We start from the raw sequence: 25,393 nt of genomic DNA, 5'->3' as shown, positions 1-25,393 counted from the left end.
GGGGCTGGTGGCTCAGGCAGTGAAAGAATTCACCCAAGGCACAATAAAGGTGATAGAGGTTGACTTAATATATTGCCAAAGAGCAGCGGGCAGGACAGCAAAGAAGAGGCTGTCTGTCATGAGAAGATGGTGAGGGGCTACAGTTATAGGATGGAGTAAGGGAGTGTGGCAGTGTATGGAATTTCCCCTTTTTTGGTATCTTAGGAACTGTGCCTGGTTGTAAGCAGCCCATTGGTTGCTTAGGGCCTATGGCTTAATGGGCCTGTGTGCATTAGTCTGGTGATCACTGTGGGCCCTTTTGCCTTGCTTAAGTTTCCACCGCTCAAGCCTGTTGCCTAAAAGTGACCTCTACACTTGCCATTTGCAACAACGTGTATGGATCCACAGAGTAAAATGAAGTAAGCCAGACAAAGAAAGAAATACTGCATGATTTCACTCATATGTGGAATTTAAGAAACAAATGAACAAAGGAAAAGAACAGACTCTTAATTTTAGAGAACAAACCGATAGTTAGCAGAGGAGAGGGGGGCAGGGGGCTGGGTGAAATAGGTGAAAGGGATTAAGAGTACACTTATCCTGATGAACACTGAGTAATGTATAGAATTGTTGAACCACTACATTGTACACCTGAAACAAATATAACACTGTCCGTTAACTATATTGGAATGAAATAAATAAAACTATATCGGAACTAAATAAATACAGTAACATTTAAAAATATGTTTTTTTTAAAAAGTACAACATATGGAATGTCAGACAGTAATTGTTATGGAGAAAAGCAAGCCAGGGACTAGAGAGCATTGGGGGTTGCAATTTGGGATCAGAGAAGGCCCCACGGACGTGCCATTGGAGTAAAGACCCGAAAAGTGAGAAGAGACAGTTAAGTGGTTACCTGGAGCTTACCAGATAAGGGAGGGTTCCCCCATATCAGTACTACTGACATTGAGGCCTGGATAATCTTGTTGTGGGAAGGCTGTCCTGTACATGGTAGGATGTGTAAGCAGTATCCCTGGCTTCCCCAGCTGTAACCATCTGTTTGATAACCAAAGATGTCTTCAGACATTGCCACATGTCCTGTGTGGGGCAAAATCACCCCTAGTTGAGAACCATGGAGCTAGAAGAAGGGTGAAAGGCCTAAGGAAGGAATGCGTTCAGCCTGTTTGAGGCACAGCAGGGAGGCAGGCAGTAGATGAAATCAGAAGACAGCAGGATGAATTATACCACCTATGACAGATGGAAAGCTCCTGGAGGGTTCAGAGCAAAAAAGAACACACTTGACCCACATTTTATTTTTTTTTTTAAATTTTTTTTTTTTCAACGTTTATTTATTTTTGGGACAGAGAGAGACAGAGCATGAACGGGGGAGGGGCAGAGAGAGAGGGAGACACAGAATCGGAAACAGGCTCCAGGCTCTGAGCCATCAGCCCAGAGCCCGACGCGGGGCTCGAACTCACGGACCGCGAGATCGCGACCTGGCTGAAGTCGGACGCCCAACCGACTGCGCCACCCAGGCGCCCCATTGACCCACATTTTAAAAAGATCCAATTGGCAGGGCATCTGTGTGGCTCAGTCGGTTAAGTGACTGACTCTTGGTTTCTGCTCAGGTAATGATCTCATGGTGGGATTGAGTCCTGGATCCAGCTCTGTGCTTGTGGCATGGAACCTGCTTGGGATTCTCTCTCTCTCTCTCTCTCTCTCTCTCTCTCTGCCCCTGTCCCACTCATGCTCTCTCAAAATAATAAACTTAAAAAAAAAATTTTTTTTTTAAAGGTCCAATTGGCTGACACATTGAGAATTGACTGCAGGTGGAAAGACAGAAATGGACAGTTCATTTGGGAGGCTATCACAATAATCCCATTAATTTTTTATTTGGTTTAATTTTGTTCACTGATGTGACTGGATGGTGGCAGGAGCACTGAGAGAATTGAGCTAAGAATTTCTAGGGAAGAAAAGAGGAAGTAGAATTAGAGTAAAAGCAAAGGAAAAACCCAGGAGTGGGCAAGATAGCTTTTTTTTTTTTTCCAGAAATGGAAGGCAGTGCTGTAGCTAAGTCAATCTGAAAGAGCAGAGGGGTTGTGTTGGACAAAGAAGAAACGTTGGGGGGCAGTTTGTGTGCAGAGTCAGTGAGTGCTAGGTACTCAGGAACCGTAGGCTCTCGTCTGTAAGTAACTGGGAGCTTTGAAGCTTAATAAGCAATGATGAAAGCTCTACCCCAGTGTGCAGATCATAGGAGTCAGAAAGAATAATTTCAAAAGGAGTTTGCTGAAATAATATGGTGAGACATAACAAGAGCCAAAGTTCAGGTGGAGGAAGAGCAGGAGCTGGACATCCTGAAGGCTGCAAAGTGAGGCCCTGCCCTAAATCTTGGAATTACCTTCTCTCGGTATTTTGCTTGTACACAACTGCAGACTACTGTCTCCCCTGGGATAGGGGGGTAGGGGAGTGGGGATGGAAACGTTTCCAGGATATCAGACATTAATCAAATTCAAGTCCACCACAAAAAGGTTTAAGTAGTGCAGTCCTTTCTTGGAAAGGGTGTCCCCCAGGGGAGGGTGTTTTAAGTCTCTTCAAGAGTCTTTCCAAAAAGGCTATTGAGAAAAACTATGCTGAGTTCTGGCATTGGGGGAAAAAGCATGTCTCCGACAGGAGTTCTTTCAGGGTGGTCGTACATTTCAATTTTTAGATTTCAAATGCCTTAGTAGGGTTAGCACAGTAGTACAGGCACATCAGACCAGTCCTACTACACTGAGGGTGGGGGCAACAAGGGCACCTGCCTCTCCCTTTCCACCTGCTTTTGCACTCATCGGATTTGCGAAAAGAGCTCGCAAGAGTCTCACCCGTCTCTACCCTCCGTGGATTAAGGCTGCTAGACGCGGGGTACGGTCGCCCCGCCGGGAGCCGCTGCAGCTCCGGCCCCTTGCCACTGTCAGGGAGGCGCAGGTCGGGCCGCTGGCCGGGTGTGGCGCTGGTGACGGAGCGCGGGTGGGGCGGGCGGGGCGGGGCGAGGGGCCGCGCGGGGAGCGGGCCGCGTCAACTAGCGCCGGTCCCGCCCGCCTCCCGCCCCCGCCCCCGCCCCCGCCCCAGTCTTAGCGCTCAGCCCCGGCACTAGGAGCAGCCCGGGCGGCGGTGCGAAGGTCCTCGCCATGTCTGCGGCCGCGCGAGAGAGATTCGATCGGTTTCTGAAGGAGAAGAACTGCATGACCGACCTTTTGGCCAAGCTCGAGGCCAAGACCGGCGTGAACAGGAGATACATCGCGCTTGGTGGGTGTGGGGTCGCCGCCGCCTGCTGGGCCCCGGGAGCAGCTGCTGCACCAGCTGCAGGGGAAGCGAGCGGGAAGGGGGTTCGGAGGTCGGTGACAGACGGGGGCGAGAGGCATCCTAGCGGCCGTCTGGCCGCCCGGGAAGGCTTGGGGCCAGAGACCCCGCCGGGGCGCCCGGGCTGCGGCGGCTGGGGGGGGGGGGGGGCGCTGGCCTGTGTCCGCGGCCCGGTGGCGGAGCGCCCGGGGAGCGGAGAGGGCCGGCGCTGACGTGTCTGTCCCCGCGGCCGAGTGCCGTGTCCCAGTGGCCTTGCGCAGGCTAGGCTCTTGATGGCAGGGGCCTCCTGCGGGAGGGCGCGCGGGCACGCTCCTAACACTGTCCGTGGAGCTCAGTACAGAGAAGGGTGTCCCCGGGAGGGGAGGGGCCGCGGGCAGGCGAAGGAGTCGGGGCCTCTCCGGATCCTCTGTGGAGCCGGGTTCCCTGGGCTACTGCGCGGTACGGCGGGGGAGCCCTGTGGAGGGAGAGCACGAGGAACGGCTCGAAGGTAGGGGCTGCCTGGTTATCCCCAGACTCACTGCAAAGCCCGCAAAGGCGCGGGCCCCACCTTAGGGCGGTTTGTTTTTCTAGATCGCCTGTACCCGGCCAAGCCTTGCGGTGTGGGCGGGGGCTGTCCGGCTTAGCGCTTCTTGTCCCACAAGACCCACTTCTCTCCTCATCCTCATGTCTCCAGGTGTCATTGGGCTGGTGGCTTTGTATCTGATGTTCGGTTATGGAGCTTCTCTCCTCTGCAACTTAATAGGATTTGGCTATCCGGCCTACGTCTCGTAAGTGGCTCCCCCTCAACCCTCCTTTCCTCCTCCTCCCTCCCCATCCCCCATCCAGGGCTGCCCTAGTTACTAACACATCCGCATTTTCCTGGGAGAGCGGTCAGTGCACCAGAATGTAGTAACTGCTTAAGGTTACACATTTTAGAGCCTTAACTTGATGCCTGATCTCCTGATGACTAGCCGAAATGCTTATTTCATCAGATTATGTTGGCAGGGTGGGTGCCTTCTAATGGATGCACAAATGGAAAGCGTTACAACAAAGTCGTCCTGCCTTAACTGGTGGGGAGATCTTAACTGGGTACAGAAAGCTGATTCCTTCTCCTTAACAATTATTTAAATGGATATTTCTCCTTATATGTATGTGCACAGACAGTAAAACCCCATCAAATGGGACTTCCCTAATTCAGAATTAATGTTAATGCAGAAACTGGGGAGACTTTTGCTTTCATGATTTTGAAAAGACTGGCTACTTCTTACAGGCAAATGGAAAACACCCTAGGATAAAAATAAAAACAACCTTATAAAATGCATTCCTAATATAGATCCTTGGTTGTAGAAATGACTCATTTATATAATTAAGCTTTAAAATGTATCTGAATTTATTACTACTTGAGGTTTTCACCCTACAGTGTTTATTTTGAAAATATTCTATCTACAATTTTATTTTTTCATTCATTCAAATAGGAATTCTTCCCCACAAATGAATTGTTTTACTCTACACCACTACCCGAGAAAGCTGGTGGGTTTTGCTTTCGTTGAATTGGTCTCTGCAACTTTTCTCGCCTATAGAGATAAAGGAAAACATTTAGGCTGGGAGGCTAAGACACAGATAAACACATTTATTACATCTTGGGTCTATTACAGGGCAGGCTAGAATTTAGTATATGACTAGAAAGAAGGAAACATGTTTTAGAAGTTAGGTCTGATTTGAACAATTAAATTGAAGTGACATAAGTAGTTGCTGTATTAATTGGGTGCATATCCTTAGTAGCACTCCGTGAAGTCTGGCCATGTTAGGATACTACTTGCTTATGAATTTGGAGGTCCTATCGTCATGTTGAGAAAAGCGTTTACCCTTATCCGGTATTACCTGCTAAAGCACCATTGAGGTTGCATATGTATACCAAAAGATTGTGAAGGGCAGACCAGGAAAACTGGTTTGACTTTCAGATCAGTGAGAAAAAGTATAAGAATAAAAGTTTTCCAAAAATGTAATCTACTGAGAATATGGTATAGGTGTATATAGAAAGTTTGTAGGCAACACTGATTATAAAAATGGCTTGTGGGCACCTTGGTACCTCAGTCAGTTAAGCTTCTGTCTTGATTTTGGCTCAGGTCATGATCTCATGGCTTTTTGAGATCCAGCCCAGCGTTGGGCTCTATACTGACCTTGCAAAGCCTGCTTAGGATTCCCTCTCTGCCCCTACCCTGCTTATGCACACTGTTTTTCTCTAAATAAATACATAAACTTAAAAAAAAGGTTTGCACCACATGTCTATGATAACAGACAAAATAACATAAATGTACGTTCCTTCTGATTGTGTATTCTACTTGCAAGAGTTTTTTTTTTTAATTTTTTCAATGTTTATTTATTTTGAGAGAGAGAGACAGAGAGAGAGAGAGAGAGAGAGAGAGAGAGAGAGAAACAAGTGGGGGAGGGGCAGAGAGAAGGAGAGACAGAATTCCAAGCAGGCTTCACACCATCAGTGCAGAACCTGATGTGGGGCTCGAACTCACAAACCCATGAGATCATGACCTAAGCCGAAACCAAGAGTCAGATGCTCAATGGACTAAGCCGCCCATGTGCCCCAAGAATTTCTTTAATAAAAAAGAGTTTGAAGCATTTTTCAGGTTTGTAGTTCAGAGGTTATTGATTATATTTTGAACAAATCTTGGGTGGCATTTTAGTAACTGTCTAGCTACTTGAATTATTTTGAACTAGCAAGGAATACAGATTTTTGGAAATACTGAAGGATAAAAAACTTTTCCACATCAGTACCATTTGGTACATAATCCTGTGAGAAACATAACCTTCTCTGTTGATGTGATGAGATCACTGGTGTGGGCTTTAGTCAAGTAAAAATCTGTTTCTAGGTGGGCTATGTATATTCAGATATGTGCAGTACTCTACATGACTAAAGGTGCAGACAGAATTCAAGTGTGTTTCTCCTTGACCTGAAGTGGATTAATTCCAGCAGGAACCTCATTTTCAGTCATATTTTAAAGCAAGTCAATTTCAGGTTTTTTTAAAAAAATCATTTGTTTGTAGTCATTTATTCATTTTCTGCATAGTCAGCTGAATAGTATTGGCTCTTTTTACCTCCAAGAAGCCAAATGCTCTTGTCTATTGCTCATAATTCTGTGAAATGATAGAGACAGTCATATTTCTGAGTGGGTGGGTTTTATATATTTTAGAATTCTATTCACTGAGTATACTTTCCTTTCTATTTGAATATTCTGAGGTAAAGTGACATTTGTAGGACACCTTACTAGGGGTTGGAAAAGTGCTAAAAATCTAATAAAGGGAATTTCATGAAAAATTCAGGAAATAATGAGCATCTCTAGAGTGGTATTTATTCATAGGATGCTTCCTTTTTGTAGACGCAACTCTCTTACCTATAAAATAAAGATAAGATTCTCTGACCATAAGGAAATTAAGTGAAGATTGCTCTCTGTGGGTATTTGGACTTTTCTCTAAAACAATGGTTCTCAGCCTTAGATGCCCATTGGAGTTATCTGAGGAGCCTTCAGAAGTGCTGAGGCCTCGTCCCAACCTCCAGAGATTCTGGTGTAATTGGCCTGGGATGCAGCCTGGGTTTGGGGGATTCAGGCTTGTTGGTCTTTTACAATTTGTAAAGGATTCTAATGTCAGCCAATGTTGAGAACGTGTGATGTACAGCAGCAGCAATCTGTGCTTGTTACACTTGAAAATGGGGTACAAGGGAGAGAAAAATGGCCTGCTGACCCTGGGCCCCACCTGGCCTCTGCTTTGTCAAGGTGATGTGGAACTGTGTGCATAGTACGAAGCACACAGACCCCTATGTGAGTAAAATTCAGGCAGTCAAGGTTAAACATTAGTCTAATCAAGTTTGTTCATCGCTTAACCAGTGTAATTGTGTAATTGCCAGAAACCCCTTGAAAATGGTGTTATTGGTGGCACCCAAATCAGTGTTAGTTAAAATGTGGGGCACCTGGGTGGCTCAATCGGTTAAGCTTCCTACTCTTGATTTTGGCTCAGGTCATGCTCTCATAGTTTCGTGAGTTCGAGCCCCATGTTGGGCTCTGTGCTGACCCTGAAGAGCCTGCTTGGGATTCTCTCTCTCCCTCTCTTTCTGCTCCTCCCCAGCTCATGCTCTGTCTCTCTCAAAATAAACTTAAAACAATTATTTTAAAAAATGTGATCTGTGATCCCTTTCCCTTTAATAGTTCTCCTTGCCTCTTATAATTCTCCCTGTGCTCCCCAGCCAGAGTTATTCTAAACGATATGGGTTCATCTATTTAGCAAAAGTCAAATCCAGCCACATGCCAGGCACTGTGGCAACACTTGAGATACACGATGGGCTGAGGTCAACATGCTCTCCATTCTCTTTGAATGAACGGTCTACCTACATGCACTACAATAAATAAAGTAGTGACACAGTGTGGTAAGTAAGCCCTGTGAAGAAAATTGACAGGGAGCTGGGGTAGGGGATTGCGGGAAGGACCCCCTTTCCGTATTTCTGTGAGATACCATCTGAGTTAAGGCTTGAGGAATGAGAAAGTGCCAGGCCAGCCAAGAGCAGAGCCAGGCCGAGGGAGCAGCATGTGCCAGGAACGGCGCCTTGGAAGCTCTGAGCCGGAAGAAAGGTGAGATCGACCCAGAGAGGTGCAGGTGCCATCAGGCAAGGCTGGTAGCCAGTTAATAAGTGTAGTTTTTATTCCTGGTAGTTTGTAGGGAGTTGGCAGGTTTTCTGATTGCCTTGGATGGGTTTTAAATAGGGGGTGACATGAGCGACGCCTGGGTGGCTCAGTCAGTTAAGCTTCCAACTCTTGATCTCTGTTCAGGTAATGACCTCGCAGTTTGTGAGTTTGAGCCCCGCATCAGGCTCTGTGCTAATGGTGCGGAGTCTGCTTGGGATTCTGTCACTCCTTCTCTCTGCTTATCCCCTGCTTATGCTTGCTCTCAAAATAAAGAAAGAAACAAAAAAATTTAGGGGGTGACATGATGTGATTTACATTTTAAGGTCATTTTGGCTACTGTGATCTCTGGAAGGAATTAGCCATCCTGCAAAACTCTTGCCAGTCTCAGCCTTTTTCACCTTCAGCTTTTGCTTCCGCTATTTCCTCTCTTCTCCCTCCATCATAGGGAGGCCCACAGATTGTATGTAATGGTCAGCACTGGGCTTAGAGGCTGCAGGGCACAGAAATAAAATTTGGAAAAGCTCATATGGCTTCATTGCTTATCCTGTGACTCACCACCTTGGGAAAGCTGTGGGTGGGACCCTGGCATTACCTGGCTTCAGGTGAGGTTGTGGCATGTTGGAACACAGACAGCTGGAGGCCTGGCTCCTGGAGGGGCAGTTAGTGCCTTATGAGGTACCCCCTTCCTACTGGTTACTCTTTAAAAAAAATTTTTTTTAACGTTTATTTTTGAGAGACAGAGAGTGGCAGAGCATGAGCAGGGGAGGAGGAGAGAGAGAGAGAGAGATAAAGAATCCGAAGCAGGCCCCAGGCTCCGAGCTGTTTGTCAGCACAGAGCCCGACGTGGGGCTCAAACCCACGAACTGCGAGACCATGACCTGAGCCGAAGTTGGACACTCAACCGGCTGAGCCATCCAGGCGCCCCCCTACTGGTTACTCTTATTTTCTGTGTACATCATTTCCGTATGTTTCCAGACTTTTTGGCCACACCGTACAGGCACTTTGAAATCTAATTCCAGCCTTCTCATTGTCAAGAGCTATTGACAGAATTGCTGTCATCTCTTTATTCACTCTATTCCTGAGAAGAGAAGGCAGACCACTGCATTGTAGGAACTCTGTTATTAAGGTAGACCCACCCCCATGCTGCCCATTTTTTTGCCAAGATATAATTCACATGCAGCCTTTTTAAAGTGTACAATTCAGTGTTTAGTATACTCATAAAGTTGTGCAATCATCACTGCTATCTAATTCCAAGACATTTTCATCACCCTCAAAAAGAAACTGGGTCCATTAGCATTCACACCCTATTTCTCCTATGCCCCAGTCTCCAGAAACCACTTACAATTTTCTGTCTCTATGGATCTGCTTGTTCTGGACTTTTCATATAAATGGAATCCTGTAATATATGGCCTTTTGTTTCTGGTGCAGCCTTGCTTTTGTTTGGCGAGAGGGCAGAGGGAGGGAGGAAGGGAGGGAGGAGGAGAGTAGGGGGGCAGGGGGAATCTTAAAGAAGCTCCATGCCTAGCACGGAGCCTGATGCAGAGCTTGATCTCATGACCAAGAGATCATGACCTGAGCCAAAATCAAGAGTTGGATGTTTAACAGACTGAGCCACCCGGGTGCCCCAGTACAGCCTTGCTTTTAGTGGCATTGCACAAATAAGAGTCTTTCTGAAAGACGCCCTATGAGCATGTGCTATGCTGCACCCTCACATGCAGAGTCTATTGCCAGAGACCTAAGGTAGCCCTCACCGGGGGTCCTCGAGTGGGTGCTAGTCTTGTCCCTGCTTCTTTGTTCAAATGGAATTATGAGGGAAAGTCTAATGACTTTCTTTCCTCTTTAAAAAAAATTTTTTTTTAACGTTTATTTTTGAGACAGAGGGAGACAGAGCGTGAGTGGGGCAGGGGCAAAGAGAGAGGGAGACACAGAATCTGAAACAGGGTCCAGGCTCTGAGCTGTCAGCACAGAGCCCAATGTGGGGCTCGAACCCACAAACTGTGAGATCATGACCTGAGCCTAAGTCGGACGCTCAACCAACTGAGCAACCCAGGCGCCCCTAATGACTTTATTTTCTATTTTTGCTTTTGTCCTGCAGAGAAAGGAAAGGAGGAGAGTTTGCTTTCTATCCTACTCAGCAACTTTAAAAAAATTCCACAAAAATGTCTATTAACTTTTATTTTTATTTTATTTTTTCATAAAAATCAGGCTACCACCTTCCTGGGACTATCAGAGTTGGGCCTTAGAGATCAAGCATGTAATCTAATTCCTTTGGTTTTCTTTTCTTTCTTTCTTTCTTTTTTTTTTTAAACCCCAGCATAAGGCTTTGAACTCATGACTCTGAGATCAAGACCTGAGCTGAGATCAAGAGTCTGATGCCTAATGAGCTGAGCTACCTAGGTGCCCTTAATTCCTTTAGTTTTCAAATGATCCAGGCACAGAGAGGTAGAGTATGTTTCTGAAGTTCACACAGGGGCCAGTCTTGGTCTGGAACCCTCAGCTACTATGCAGGAATGTGAAAGCACCTTGAGGCATATTTTAGTATCAGACTCGAAAAGATTAAATATGTTTAGAGTCCAGCATTTTGATGACTGTATACAGTCTAATGTTTGGCCACACTTTTGAAATCTCATGCCCACTTCAGTGATGTGTGATTCTATCTCCTGTGTCCTCACCAGCACATTAAAAAAACTTTTTTTAATGTTTATTTTTGAGAGCGTGAGCGAGAGCACAGAGCGGGGCGGGGGGGGGGGGGGGCGGGGAGAGAGAGTGAGACACAGAATCCGAAGCAGGCTCAGGCTGTGAGCTGTCCGCACAGAGCCTGATGTGGGGCTCAAACCCACAAACTGTGAGATCATGACCTGACCTGAAGTCGGATGCTTAACTGACTGAGCCACCCAAGTACCCCATACCAGCCCATTTTAAACTGTGCCACCAGTACAAACAATGTTACTGCTTTTAGCTCTTTGCATAGCTGAATACCTGTGTAGCACTTCATTTAATAGATACTTATATCCCTATTTAAGTGCCTTACAAATGTAGCTCATTTAATCCTTATGGCAACCCTCTGATGTAAATACTATGATTGTTCCCATTTTACAGATAAGGAAACAGAGAGAGAAGTAACCTGATCAGGGTCTCACAATTAGTAGATGGTAAAGTGTATTTAAACCCAGGGAGCCTGGGTGGCTCAATCGGTAGAGCATAAGACTCTTAATCTTGTGGGTCATGAGTTTAAGCCCCAGATTGGGCATAGAGCTTGCTTACTTACTTACTAACTAACAACAAACCCAGAGCCCATGTTTTTAAGTTTTATGTTACACTACTTTCCATGTGGCTCTTCGACTGTCTCAGATACATGCCATGCCTTATGCAGAGATGAAAATTGAACTGTTGATGTAAACTTTCTTTTCTCAGTTTGACATTGTCAATACACTGTCTTGATGCAGTGTATTTTTCCTCTCTCAAATAGGGGACTGCCCCCCGCCCCCAACCAAGTCATGTATCTGCACACATAGGCATTTGCAGTGTTTTGGGAACATGAGTTAGAATGTATTAGAAATAACTAACAAGTTATTTCTCTTGTTATGTATCATTGATTTACAACAGCAGTGACATAACTAGTTATTTGCAGAGACTTGCTCTCTTTTACCAGGGCAAGCCCTTATGAGGATGGCACACTGAATTGCATTTCCTGAGAGAATGTGGCCTTGCCTTTAGTTCTGTGTCAGGAGGCAGAGAATCTTTAGGAGGAGATGTTTGGGGGTGACTCCTATGCGGTAAGATCGAAAAGGGGATGGTGTGGGGGGGTGATATTTGGGAAAGACACTGTCAGAGTAACCACAAGAGTTGTAATACAGTTAACCAGAAGTAAAAGCTACTGCCTCTTCTTAGCTAATGATTCACAGCAGACAAAGTGCGAGAGCATAGTTTACAGAGGACTCAGATCAACTCATTCAAGATTTGCAGTGGCAGCCTCCTGTAACAGAGGTGTTCTCCGAAGGAGCATTGGAGGAAGTTGTCTTGGTATGACTGGCAGTTGAGCACCACTTTCTGTTTCGGAAAACAAAGTCCACTGACGCAAAGCGAGGCTTCCCTAACGGTGCTGGAGGATGTGTACTTGTGATTCTCTTCTGAGACTCATTAGTAAGGGGGGTGTTTGTTTTCTTGGGTGCTTCCCCCCCAAAAAAAAACTTGTAATTATGGTTTGTTTCTTTTTCACTCTTGAGAACGTGGGGGCAGATACACTTTCTCCTAAGCTGCTTACATTCCTATTACACTAGCTTTTCTCTCTACAACTGTAAGCTCTGTGCTGGAGTGCTGAAGAGCAGAGTGGCGAATGCCCACACTTTGACTCCTCTGGGTAGTGTGAAGCTCAGGTGGTGTTCTGGCCGACCATGCACTTGGCTCCATTACTGGCATTGTGTGAATTTTGCCTTCAGTGTCCTGAGATGTTAGATGTTTAAGTTTTATCAGCTTTTTATTGGTTGAGTTTTCACTTAGTATTACTGCTAATATTGCTGAGCTATTTTAAGATGGAATTGTGGAGAAACTAAAAAAAGTAATAAAATATCCTTATAATCGCATGTCACTATTTTTGTAGGCAATTACAGCCAGAATTTTAGATTAGGTTAGGTTAGGGTTCCCCCATCTCCCTTGCCTGTACCATAGAGAAAGGAAGGTCTTAAGGAGCAAATAAGATGAATGATTTAAATTACTTACTCATGGTCTACTTTCTGGGCTCTTAAGCAGTCGTGAGGAGAGATCTCATTCCTAATGTTCTGTTCTAGAATGCTCCCTGTGAATTTTAATGAAAATGTTTTCCTATTTTTGAGGGCCCTAGAGATGTGGTTTATTTGTCCTCTGCCTTCATCCAACTCATCTTGGAGTTCTCTTTTTCAAGACTGACTCTGAATGAGGAGTCCATTTCCAACTTCATTTCCTCTTTTGGTATTTAAAACAACTAGAAATACGTATGGGACATTCTAAGGTATTGGTGACTGTTGACAACATTACCAATTAGTTAATTTTGAGAAACAATGAATTAATTTAGAATTGGAAAGCAGTTTCAAAAATTGTTCATGAAATGGCTTTTTGTAGCAATTGAAATATAAGTGGGGCCTGTGGAAACCTCTTTTGACTTTGGTCTGTCGCTAGCACACTCTTCTGGTTCTTGGGAGTAGGGCTTATCAGTCCCTCTCAGTCACATGACCATTATATTTATCCTGCAGCCTCCGAGAGTTATGCCAGGTGATCTGGTGAAGGGATCACTTACATGTCAGAGGTAACTCGAGGCTGCTATCTGCCTATCTTGATGTGGCCTTCTTTTGTCTAGGAAAGGTCAGTTTAGATCATTCTTGTCCAGGTTGTGAGGGTACTTGAGCCTAAGTTAAACTTGATGATACTATACTTGACATAGACATTACATTTATAGAACCATTCGTTTTATTGACAAAGGGTTGTTCCAGTAGGATTTGCATCTGCTGTTTTATTGCTTTAGGCATACATTTTTTTTTTTTAACTATCAAATAGTTTAGCACATTAAGCTTTTTTTTTCTTTTGTTTTTTTTTTCCTTCAAGCAGAGAAAGAATGATCTTTTATTTATTTATTTTTTTCAATATATGAAATTTATTGTCAAATTGGTTTCCATACAACACCCAGTAGCACATTAAGCTTTGAGTTATAAAATGTTAGCTAGTTTAGGTCCTAGAGATCAAGCTGCTGGGGCAAGAGCTACCTTTTACAGATTTGGAAACTAAGGCCACAAACAAGTTACTGGACTTGGGTCATGGGTTTGTTGGGGCAAAGCCAGGGGTAGTCGTAGGGATGCCTGAATTCTCTGGCCTGCACACTTTAACATTCCTCATGTTTTATATTTGACTGTAACTGAGTATTTCATTTTGCATTAAAAAACAAAATGGTGGGAAGTTGGTAAATAAGATCATTGTAATTAAACACCAAACTATTTGACGACTGAATGACTACTTTTATTATTCAGTCTCCCTTGGAGATGTTTTATAGACTCATCTAAAATGTATTTGCCTGTGAATTTAGCCTATTTATGTATTTCATTAAGTCGGTCATTTTATATAGGAGAACAAACACCATATTAAAGAGTAAAGGAGTTTGATATATTTTCGTTGTTCTTGTATAGTAACCTTAGAAGATAGTTTCTACATATTTAGGATGCATACCTAGCTACCTATCATTTCTTTTTTCTTTCTTTCTCTCTCTTTTTTTTTTCGAATAGGGGAGGAGGGCTGGCTTGATATAAATCGTAAGAAGCAAATGGAGTTTTTCGTATGTTCTGTTTTCTTCCATTAGTTTCTCTAGCTCTGTACAGGATCCTCTCTCTTGCTTTGAGAGCATAAACTACTCTGCAGTGGAAAACAAGTAACTCTGAGTGCCCATGGCTTCTTACCTTCTTTTCTTCCATGAAGAAGAAAAATGTTTTTATTAGCATGGAAACAAACTAGTGTTTATGTCTTAAAATACGTAATTTTTTCCTTCTAATTTGATGCACTGTATGTGTCAAATAAGATTTGCAGTGGCATTCTCCTCAACCAAGGTAATAAGAAATTAGTAAACCTTTTTGAGCTCTCAGGAGTTCCTAAATCACACTCTCTGATAAATTAACACAGCAGAAGTAGTCTCATGCATAGTGGGTGCTGTGTATGGTCACGTTATATGTTTGCCGTATCAAAAAGGATTATAAACATTATGGTCTGTATTCTTCATATTTAGGCTTCAAATAATCTACCTTGAACTCGGGAATATTTACTATTAAATAAAATTTACCACGTTGGAGATAAAACAAACCAAGTGGAATTGAGGCAGATTTCTTTCTGTTCTTTACCAACAGCATATCTCAAGTCTGTTTATTATTATAGGTTGTTTTATTAACTGCTTTTTTTTTTTGATTCACTGTCAGTCTGGTGATATAATGGACTCATTAAAATTAAACTTCCATGGATGGATACAATTGGTTTTAGTAGTAAAGCCAGTGCTTTGAAGAAATATATTATTTAATTTTATGTCATTTGGCTAATCTGAATTGTAGTGGCCAAGTTACATATGAACCATGTACCATTCAGGTGGTGTATACCTGAATTTCTTTGGTGTGAGTGATCAGAAGCATATGTATATATACCTGATAATTACTAGCTGTATTAACTCTTGGGCAAATCAGATTAACTTTCATAAAGGTCAATTTTCTTGAGTAAAAGGGGTGGATAGTATATGTCAAACACTTGGCACAGAATCTAGCATTCAGTAAGTGCTTAATTAAGGGTGGTTACTTTTACTAACCTACGAAGAGGAAAGCTAATCATTGTTGTGATGAACTCTAGGTCATTGAGCTTTTAAATGATTAAGGAAAGACCTCCTTTCATTAATTTTCATTAATTTTTTCCACTTACTTTTTTGGGTCCTTAAGACATTATTATTCCAAGAGCAAAAAAGTACAATAAGAGTTTGTTCTTCCAGGTTTGTAAATATGTGGTATGGCTGATGGTTTTCTTCTGTTATGGTACAGTGGTGTGCATGTTGCTAAGCACTGGGTGTCATTTTAACAATTTTAAAATCTTAAATCCCATTTTTTACTTTTTGTTTCTGTTAAGATTTCCAGTTTCCCATAACTCTGCCTCCATAACCCTCCTTCATAAGACCCTTCCCCAATCACACATATGCTCCTTAATTAGCAGGGGAACTATTTCTTGACTGTTGGCTTTTGGTCCTTGAGTCTGTTTTGGCCCCAAGGGCTTTAATTACAATGTCAGTTGCATTGTTGGTGCTCAGTATATATACTTGCATCTGAATGAATCTGTCACTGATTTTCTGTGGTGGATTACCATATGGGGCAGGGAATATCTTAGGTTCTCTGAATAATGACTCAGATTTGGAGGGAGAGAATACTGGTAGCCCAAGATTACCTCTGTGCAAACTTTGTTTTCTTTACACATGTTTCTCTCTCTCTCTCCTTTTTTTTTTTTTTTTTTTTTTTTTTTTGAGAGAGAGAAAGAGAGGGCACAAGTGAGCAAGAGGCAGAAAGAGAGAGACTCCCAGGAGGGGCAGAGAGAGAGAGAGAGAGAGAGAGAGAGAAGCAGGGCTCACCCAATGCGGGGCTTGTGCTCACCGTGATGTGAGACTCGAACTCATGAACCGTGAGATCATGACCTGAGCCGAAGTCAGATGCTTGACTGAGCCACCCAGGCACCCTCTTTACACATGTTTAATGCTATCCTTTCACTATCCTTCATTCCTGCCCTTGCTTTTAGAAAACAGCAATAAAGGGGTAAACAAACTGATGGGACGTGGAAGGGTGAAGGCAGCCGGTACCAGTCACTGGAGGAGCCCAGTGGTCTGGCCAGTGGGTTCTGTGCATATCAGTACCAATCCAATACCAATGTAAAGAATTTTGGCCCATGAACCTTCACACCATGGGCCTGAAAAATGTTTTCACCAGTGTCTGAGTTTGTTCCCATTGACCTGCCAATGGGATTTGGGGATTTCAGCTCTTTACTCTCTATAGCATTGGGATTTGAAGAGTGAAGTGTAATTAAAATCCATGGGTAATTCTCTAATCTCCTTTTAGCCTTATTAACAATGCTGTTAACCCTCTACCAGCTGTACTTAGCCAGAAGGACTAAGCTTTTTTTACTCTCTTGCCTCCCAATAATAATAATAATATTAAATTATTACCACATTATAAGTACTATCTATTAAGGTTATATTTAATGAGAGCTTACTTGGTTCAAGTCACTGATTCTAAGTGCTTTGCATGTAATCATTTAATCTTCATAGCAGCATGATCAGGTTTATCATTCCTTCTTGACAAATGAGGAAACTAAGGCCCAGAATAACTTGCTCAAGGTCATGTGCCTAGTAAGTGCGGAACAGGGATACAAGGTGCATGCCAAGGGTGGTGAAGTGATGCAAAGCCAGATGAGCATTGGGAAGGAATGGAGGGAAAAGCCAGGCTATTCCATCATCCAGAGTAATTAATAATTTTTCAAAATGTTGATATATTTTGAGAGACAGAAAGCACATGCACATGCGCGAGCAGAGGAGGAGCAGAGAAAGAGGGAGAGAGAATCCCAAACAGGCTCTGTATTGTCAGTGGCAGAGCCTGACATGGGGCTCGAAATCATGACCTGAGCTGAAATCACAAGTCAGATGCTTAACCAACTGAGCCCCAGGCACCCTGTAATTAATAAATTTTTGATAGTTTGCTTTTTTGAAATAGAAAATTAGAATGAGTCCATTCCATGTGTTGGACTATAGGACTCTCTTCTCTCTGTGTCTTTATGTGTTTATATGTGTGTTATTGAAAACCTTTTAATGCTCTAAAACACGAGGGTGTGTCTGATCATTGTTAGAGAAGTTTGTAAGAAAACCATGAGCTGTTTCCTCAAGAGAGAAATTAAATGAATATGCCTGATGTTCACTTCAGTGTTTAACAAAGCCCTAAAGAGACAGTTAGTCCCATAGGAGGAAGTAGTTATAGAAAGCCTGGTGTTTATTTTTTTCTCCCACATAGAAATATTTTTCCTTTTCTTGTTATAAAAATATCGTACAGGCTCATTACAAAGACCTTAAAAAAGTGAAATTCTGCAGTCCCAATGCCCAGGATTAACTTTGTACAGTTTGAAATATATGCTTCTGGATACCATTCTTGGTCTGTAAACACATAGAAATAAATGTCCATGTGTCTTTTTTTTTTTCAAAACACAAAGTTATCTACTTTTTACATTCAACATTGTAGCTTGGACATCTTTCTTTGTTAATATCCTTTTTAAAGACTTCAGAATATTTCATTGTATGGATATACCAAAATGTATTTACACAGCCCATTGCTGCCCTTAAAAAACCTGTAGACACATACTTCATAATATTTTATTTTCATTGAAATTACTTTAATATCAGTCTTTTCTCTTTGAACTTCATATGTTGGTCTATACAATATAGAACATGAACAGTTTGTCTCTAAGACAGCTTCTAACTCAACATTCTACAATTTCTAATTCTGCTCTGTGAATTTTTAGAACTGCTAACCCCTCCCATGTATAGTATTGACAGCCATTTTCTGCACCTTAGCCATGTTTCTGCTGCTCACCCAGGCCTCATTTCTTTTTTGCCCCTTGCTTGAGGTAGACCAAGCTCTGCCCCTGGAACATGGTAGGTGGCTGAGGAGAGAGAGAACAAAGAAGCCATAGAACCAAGCCCAAGTGACCAAGCTTTGGATCAGTAGTGAGAATATGGCAGTGAGTCTGCAGAGAGCAATCTAAGACCATGGTGTCTGTCTTTTGTGAATGTGTAGTTCTAAACCCAGGTTTAGTGTCTGTGGTATGGCTAACAAAGCTCACTTAAGGGCAAGGGCACATTGAGAATAAATAAGACAATGGCCCAGGCCTGTGGGGAGAGTGGTTGGAATCGTTGCCAGCTGTCTTTGGGATAGTTCCAGAACTCCTCTGGGGTTTAGCTAGAGATCGAAAAGCCCCAGGGGAGGTTGATATTCTAGCCAACGTAATAGAGGACTTTTAGATTGGTTCTTAAAATTTTAGCAAAAGAGTTTTGTTTAGGAGATGTTTTTGTCTTGAATTCTTTTACAAGTTTGAGAATGCTCAGGTGAGCGTTCTACATTATCTTAGAGTGACTCATCCTAATTGTAGCAGAGATATCATTCAGTTTGCCTTCTCTGTCTAACTTTTCTTCTCTCCTGGCCTCTTGTTTGTTGCTGGAAAGGGGTAACCTACCCTTTCGCTACAAATCCGTCATTTGGGTTTTCTTTCCTGGAAAAGATATGCAGAGGTGGTGCTGAGACTGAAACTTTGACCAATAGTTCTGAAACTTGGCTCAGCCTTAGGATCACCTGCACAACTTTCTAAAGCTTAAAGCTCTACATGCCAGAGTCTGAATCACTAGGTCTGAAAAGAACCCAGGCGTGTATGTTTAACTAGTTCTGTAGGTGGTTATGGATCATCATCTAAGTTTGAGAAACAGTGGACTAGGGCACCAACTCAGAACATGTCCTGTTCACTTCTGATACCCTCCCTTCCCTCCCCACCTCTGCCTGTCCCCCCTCAGGTAAGCAGGTTGGAGGGTGGAAGGCTTCTCTAAGGATCTGGGCCTTGAGACTGACTTCTCTTATTTGTCTTCTGTGACCAATTTACCCTTTTTGGGTCTTGGTTTTCTTCAGCACAAGACTAGATCATTCTGGTCCCTTCCAAAAGAAATATTATGAACTCTTTTTGTATTTATAGTAATGCAGTAAATATTTATTAAATGCCTACTTGGTACCAGACATTTTGCTAAGTGTTATGCAGCCTGGTGGTGAGTTGTTCTAAATAGGGAAACAGCCTGGGATAGTGAAATAGGCACGGGCTTTGTTGGAGTTAATCTTGGGTGTAAATCCAACCTCTGCTACTTGTTCAATTTCTTTTTAAAGTAAGCTCTCCACCCAATATGGGGCTTGAACTCATGAACCTGAGATCAAGAGTCGCACACTCTACTGAGTGAGACAGCCAGGTGCCCCCAGTCTCTGCTGCTTGTAGCTAGGAGCCCTGCACATGTTGTTTTTCTTCCTTAAGCCCCAGTATTTCCTGAAAATAACAATCCTTACATCATAGGGCTATTATGAAATTAAAATAACTCTTAGGTAAAATTTAACCAAGGATGTGAAAGATGTATACTCTGAACACTATGAGGCATTGATGAAAGTAATTGAAGAGGACATAGATGGAAAGATATAACACACTTATGGAGTGAAAGCATTAATCTTGTTAAAATGTCCATACTACTCAAGGCAATCTGCAGATTCCATGTAATCCCTATCAAAATAGCAGTAGCACTTTTCACAGAACTAGAACAAATAATCTTAACATTTGTACGGAATCGTAAAAGACCCTGAATGGCAAAAGCAATCTCGAGAAAGAACAAAGCTGCAGGGATCACAATGCCAGACTTCAAGATCGATTACAAAGCCACAGTAAAACAGTATGATACTGGCACATAAATAGACACACAGATCAATGGAACAGTATAGAGAGCCCAGAAATTAGCTCATGCTTTCATGGTCAATAATGCTTATATGGTTAATCTACAACAAAGGAGGCAAGAACATGAGGTGGGGAAAAGATATTCTTGTCAGTAAATATGTTGGGGAGGAAAATTATTAGGTTCCTACCTCTTCCCATTCTTTAGCTGTGCCATTTTGGCTAGAATGGAAGGGTGTAGAGTGCTTAAGATTTTTGAATTCCTGTGTTGCCTGATAAGTTGCTACATCCTCATTCTGATATACTGTGTTGAAATATGATTCAGTAGAAGTACAAGGCTGTGGAGTGTATTGTTGAATAGTCACCTATGTCCATGCACTTGGACAAGGAAGTATATAAATAAATAGCACTCAGGAAATGCCAGTTTTGAGCTCTTCTCTACTCTTCCCATAACTAGATTGGAGTGCTTCACCATTTTGATTCTAAGTTTCCACACCTATGGACTGTCACTTATGTTCTTTCTTATTGTGACTAGTTTATTATTTTACTTATTTTGAGAGAGAGAGAGAGAGGGAACACATGTGCCAGCAGGAAGGGGGAGCAGAGTGGGAGAGGGAAGGAGAGAAACCAAGCAGACTCCATGCTGTTAGCCCAGAGCCCGATGTAGGGCTCTATCCCACGAACTGTGAGAGCATGACCTGAGATGAAATCAAGAATTGGACACTTAACCGACTCAACCACCAAGGTGTCCTTATGGTATTTTAAATTAAAACAGTAATTAAATGCTTCAATTATCTGAGAAATTCTATTAAAAATCTCTTCAGCTTAATAAGAATCTGGTTTTGTCCTGACCTCTTTCATGTGCCTTGGTTTTCTACAAAGTTGTGATCAACCTGTGTGTTGTTTGGAGCTCTTTTCTTCCTGCTTTTGATGTTACTACATAGTTTTCCAAGTGTATTAACATGGAAGCCTTTGAATGCCTAGTGTTTATAAGTTATGGAAATTAACTATTTAAAAATTTATTCCTTGAAGCACAGAACTTGAACTGTTTGGGGTGGTTTTTCTGTTTTTGAATCTGTGGATCTTGACTAATTTCTTAAAAACAATGACATAGAATGGAATTGAAAATACCAGAATGTTTCCATGACATGTATATTTCAGTTTATATTTATGTGTGGATACATTTGTTTACTGGATGTTTGTTTACTACATAGTCATGAATTGCTTTGGTTTCCAAAATGAAGACCTTAAGTGAAATATAACTCCATATCCCCTCTGCCCCGGAGTGACATCTAAGAAACAAATCTTTATCAAACTAATAACTAATAACTTAAAAGATCCACTTAAATAGAAATGGATAGGAAAATGGCCTTATGTGTAAAGGGGATACCACTGTTAGTTCTTTGGTTAATGTGCTTGCTCACGCTTTTCCTTTGGCCTTTTATTACAGTTGCCAGCTTCTATCTGAGGAAAGCTGGAACACAGACATAGTCCACAAGTTATAAGCCATTATTTTATAATCTGCTCTCATAAATTCATTTTATGATTCTTTTGTATAAGTTGAAAAACTTTTGCGTGTCTTGGCTTGCAGAGAGGTATTGATTTTATCTCTTCTTCCTCTTCTCTTCCTCATGTCATTAGCACTCATCTCAGTCAGCTAGAACTTTCCTGTCTTTGGTTGTTTTCTTACAACACCCAGGCATACAAGCGGACCTCAAGCCCACAGCTGCTTCTCATCACTTCAGAGGCTTTCTTAGAGAATGACTCAGCATGATTCAGCTGTCTAACGGTCCCTTTGGGGAACCCATCTTACCAAGTATTTTCAGCAGTTAGCCCATCTCATAAGCTAACAATATTCATAGACCTTCGAGTTTCCTGTGTTAGTTCAGCTCAGTTCTGATAAGTGTCCAGACATGTGTTAGGATAGGATTAAAAAATTAAGGAATTCAGCTTTAGAATGAAGAGATTCCCAGGCATGAAAGAAATTTCTGTGATTCAGAAGTAAAAGATTAATTAATTAAATGTTTATTTATTTTGAGAGAGAGTGAGAGAGAGTCTTAAGCAGGCTCCACTCATCCAGGTGCCCCAGAAGTAACAGATTATTTTAAACTTATTTCCATTCATTTGCAGAATGAAATTTGTTTAAGCAGTAGCTGGTACTGAGAAAGTCATGTTATTAAGTGATGAGGGAAAGAAAGGCTACAGCCAAAAGATCACACAATGATAGAACCAAATGGACACCATGATATTTGTTTTTACCTGTTTGTTATGAAGTTATGTTACAGACTTTGGCCAGTATCTGACCTATGTCCCAGAGGTTCCTTTGTGGAAGTTTCTACTTACCCATAATATAGCTCAGTTATTAAAAGTACATAAAAACTAAGTTACCATGAGATAATTCTTTTTTTTTTTTTTAATGATTTTATTTTTAAATAATCTCTGTACCCAACATGGGACTCAGACTTACAACCTTGAGATCAAGAGTCACATACTCCACTGACCGACTGAGCCAGCCAGGCTCCCTGCCATAAGAGAATTCTTTTTCTTTTCTTTTTTCTTTTTTTTTTTTCTTTTTTTTTTTTTAAGAATCCTTGATAAAGTTCTGGAGGCAGGCCTGCACTTGGGAGTTCCCAGTCATTGGTGATATCTCCTGGTGCCTGGTTAAGACAGAGTGGAAATCCAGGGGACAGCTAGTGCTGGTTTCTCTGGTGACAAGAAGACTGGTAACAGGTAGTCACAATGGCTTGTTATTTCCAGATTGCTTCTTACATTGTATTCTTATCTCCGTGACAAGGTGCATACATTTGCCTGAGTTTCCTACCTGGTATGGGAGGGCAGGCTGTCAAAGTCTGCTGTTCGAAAGTGTTTCATTGAGATCACACTACATGATGTACTTGCTTTTGTATTGCCTTTCAGGATTAAAGCCATAGAGAGTCCCAACAAAGAAGATGATACCCAGTGGCTGACCTATTGGGTAGTGTATGGTGTGTTCAGCATTGCTGAATTCTTCTCTGACCTCTTCCTGTCATGGGTCCCCTTCTACTACATGCTGAAGGTATGTTGGATTTTTGTGAACTTCTCTGTTTCCTTCCATCTATGTATTTGCTTTGTGCCCTACCACTAAAATAAATTCCATCTTAGGACCTATATAACAGGAACAGATGCTTGAGTGTTGGACATCTGTGGCTCTGCCTCAGATTATAAATAGGAAAACAGAATTCGACACACCTCCCTTATTTTGTATACTGTCTTGGAAACAGCCAAAGCAATTGTGTATTCAAGATGTGTTTGATAATAAAAGATGGAAATACTGTGACCTAGCACAAGCATTGTTGTTAGTTTACCAAGATCCTCCCTTCAGGCAGTGTTACCTAGGTTTGATGCAGAAGCACTGCACATTTTGGCAGGCCATTGATTATTTACAGTGGTGTGTGGGAGTCTTTCTTTCTTTCTTTCTTTCTTTCTTTCTTTCTTTTTCTTTCTTTCTTTTTTTTTTTTTTAAGTTTATGTATCGATTTTGAGAGAGAGTGTGAGCAGGGGTGGGGCAGAGAGAGAGGGGGAGAGAGAATCCCAAGCAGGCTCTGTTCTGTCAGCAGACAACCCGACTCAGGGCTCGATCTCACTAACTGTGAGATCATGACCTGAGCTAAGATCAAGAGTCCGACGCTTAACTGACTGAGCCACCCAGGCACCCTAGGAGTCATTAGAAGAAAAAAAAACCACCTTATTTCTTATATAGGTTTGGAGAATGAAGATGTGAAGTGGGCTCTCTGAGGAAGTCATTTTGATAACTTTGACGGGTGCAATGGTCAGGCATCAGCCCTGCCACACCTCGTGTTTGGTAGAAATCTAGCCTTGGTCACCACCATGTGAGGACAAGGATTAGGAAGTTGAAACTCATTCCTAATGGGACCTGTATTGATTCTGACTGAGAATGAAAAAGTTAACATCTTTTTTTTTTTTTTTTTTAATTTTTTTTTTTCAACGTTTATTTATTTTTGAGACAGAGAGAGACAGAGCATGAACGGGGGAGGGGCAGAGAGAGAGGGAGACACAGAATCGGAAACAGGCTCCAGGCTCCGAGCCATCAGCCCAGAGCCTGATGCGGGGCTCGAACTCACGGACCGCGAGATCGGGACCTGGCTGAAGTCGGACGCTTAACCGACTGCGCCACCCAGGCGCCCCAACATCTTTTAATAGATAGAGTGGTTCTTTCTTTCTAGATAGGACAAACTGTCTTCAGTTGGTTCCTTGAGTGTCTTCCATGGAAGAGACCTGCAGTTGCATAGAATGTAGATGGTACCTCAGGCTCATGGGGCCAGACTTCCCAAGCTGTAAAGAGTGGGGATTCCAGCTCTTATGAATTCTGAGTTCTCTTCTTTCCCTTCATACTCTGAAGTATTCATTTTTTTAAAAGTCGCCCGTGAAATGAAGACTCAAATACTTCTGTAAGATTTTTAAAGAAAAACAGCAAACCCTGCTGCCTATACTGCATTCCTTAAAAGCAACCATTATCCCTACATTTATGGCAGATTATTTTGCCATTTACCTCTGTGTTTCTAAATAACATTCTTGTTTAGCCACCTTTTAATTTTTCTATTTGACGCATTAGCTCTTGATTCCTACTGGTAGGATTTGGTTCCCTTTCCTGGCTTGTCCCTGCCATACACATGCAGTCCTCCTGTGTCCCCATCTTCCTCAGGTGTTTGTATCATAATTTTGGTTAGATACACATAAATTTGGTTAGATACACAATTTTGGTTAGATACACCACTTACATTATTGTGACTTTGTAAATACGGTTTAGTTATACCATATAGTGTACATAGCATGTACATGTAGTGTTCTTGCTGTTTTTTATTTTCCCTGGAACTAATCATTGTTTTCTTATTTACATATTCAGACCTATTTCGAGGGTCCTTGTTAGTTCAATTTGTCTTACTGTTTCTACATTTCTATTTACTTTCTTTTAAATTTTTTGTCTAAAGAAATTTAGATAAAGGAAATTAGATGCAGGAAGCTCTCATTCTTTGGTCTCCCTCACCCCACCTACCAACATGTTGATGTTGTCTTCATTTTTAATTCTGGGCAGTTATGGATACATTTTTGCTTTATCTCTGGCCTTAGCTGTTTTTACAATCTATAGATGTTTTCTTCTGTAAATAATGTATTTATTCATTGATACATATTTTTCAATCTTCCCTTCCAGTTTTCAAGTTTACTCCATTCTGTTATATATGCCACACAGCGTATTCTTTCTTTCAATTCTTTTTTGTATCTAATATTTTTGCTTGTCTCTTTCCTATATTTTCTCGTTCTTGTTTCTTATTGCTCTGTTTCTTCTGACATAGTTAGCAATTTAGCTTAAGTCTTGGTTAGTTCTAATATTTCTATTGCTGATAGAATTTGGTAGTTGA

At 42.1% G+C, this 25,393-nt stretch overlaps 1 protein-coding gene across 1 annotated transcript in view; it reads left to right on the top strand.

The window, feature by feature from the left end:
• The first annotated feature begins 2,985 nt into the window (after positions 1 to 2,985).
• The window catches only part of REEP5 (receptor accessory protein 5), a 39,850-nt gene continuing 17,442 nt past the window's right edge, over positions 2,986 to 25,393 (top strand). Inside the window, exons 1-3 of the mRNA XM_045500863.1 lie at positions 2,986 to 3,261; positions 3,989 to 4,082; positions 22,893 to 23,031. Coding sequence (XP_045356819.1) covers positions 3,144 to 3,261; positions 3,989 to 4,082; positions 22,893 to 23,031 — 351 coding nt within the window. The 5' untranslated portion in view covers positions 2,986 to 3,143. The remainder of the gene's footprint in view (positions 3,262 to 3,988; positions 4,083 to 22,892; positions 23,032 to 25,393) is intronic.

The sequence above is a fragment of the Leopardus geoffroyi genome, chromosome A1 (assembly GCF_018350155.1).
Source record: "Leopardus geoffroyi isolate Oge1 chromosome A1, O.geoffroyi_Oge1_pat1.0, whole genome shotgun sequence".
Classification (NCBI taxonomy): Eukaryota; Metazoa; Chordata; class Mammalia; order Carnivora; family Felidae; genus Leopardus; species Leopardus geoffroyi.
The sequence above is the reverse complement of the archived record's forward strand: the minus strand, read 5'-3'. Positions and strand labels throughout refer to the sequence as shown.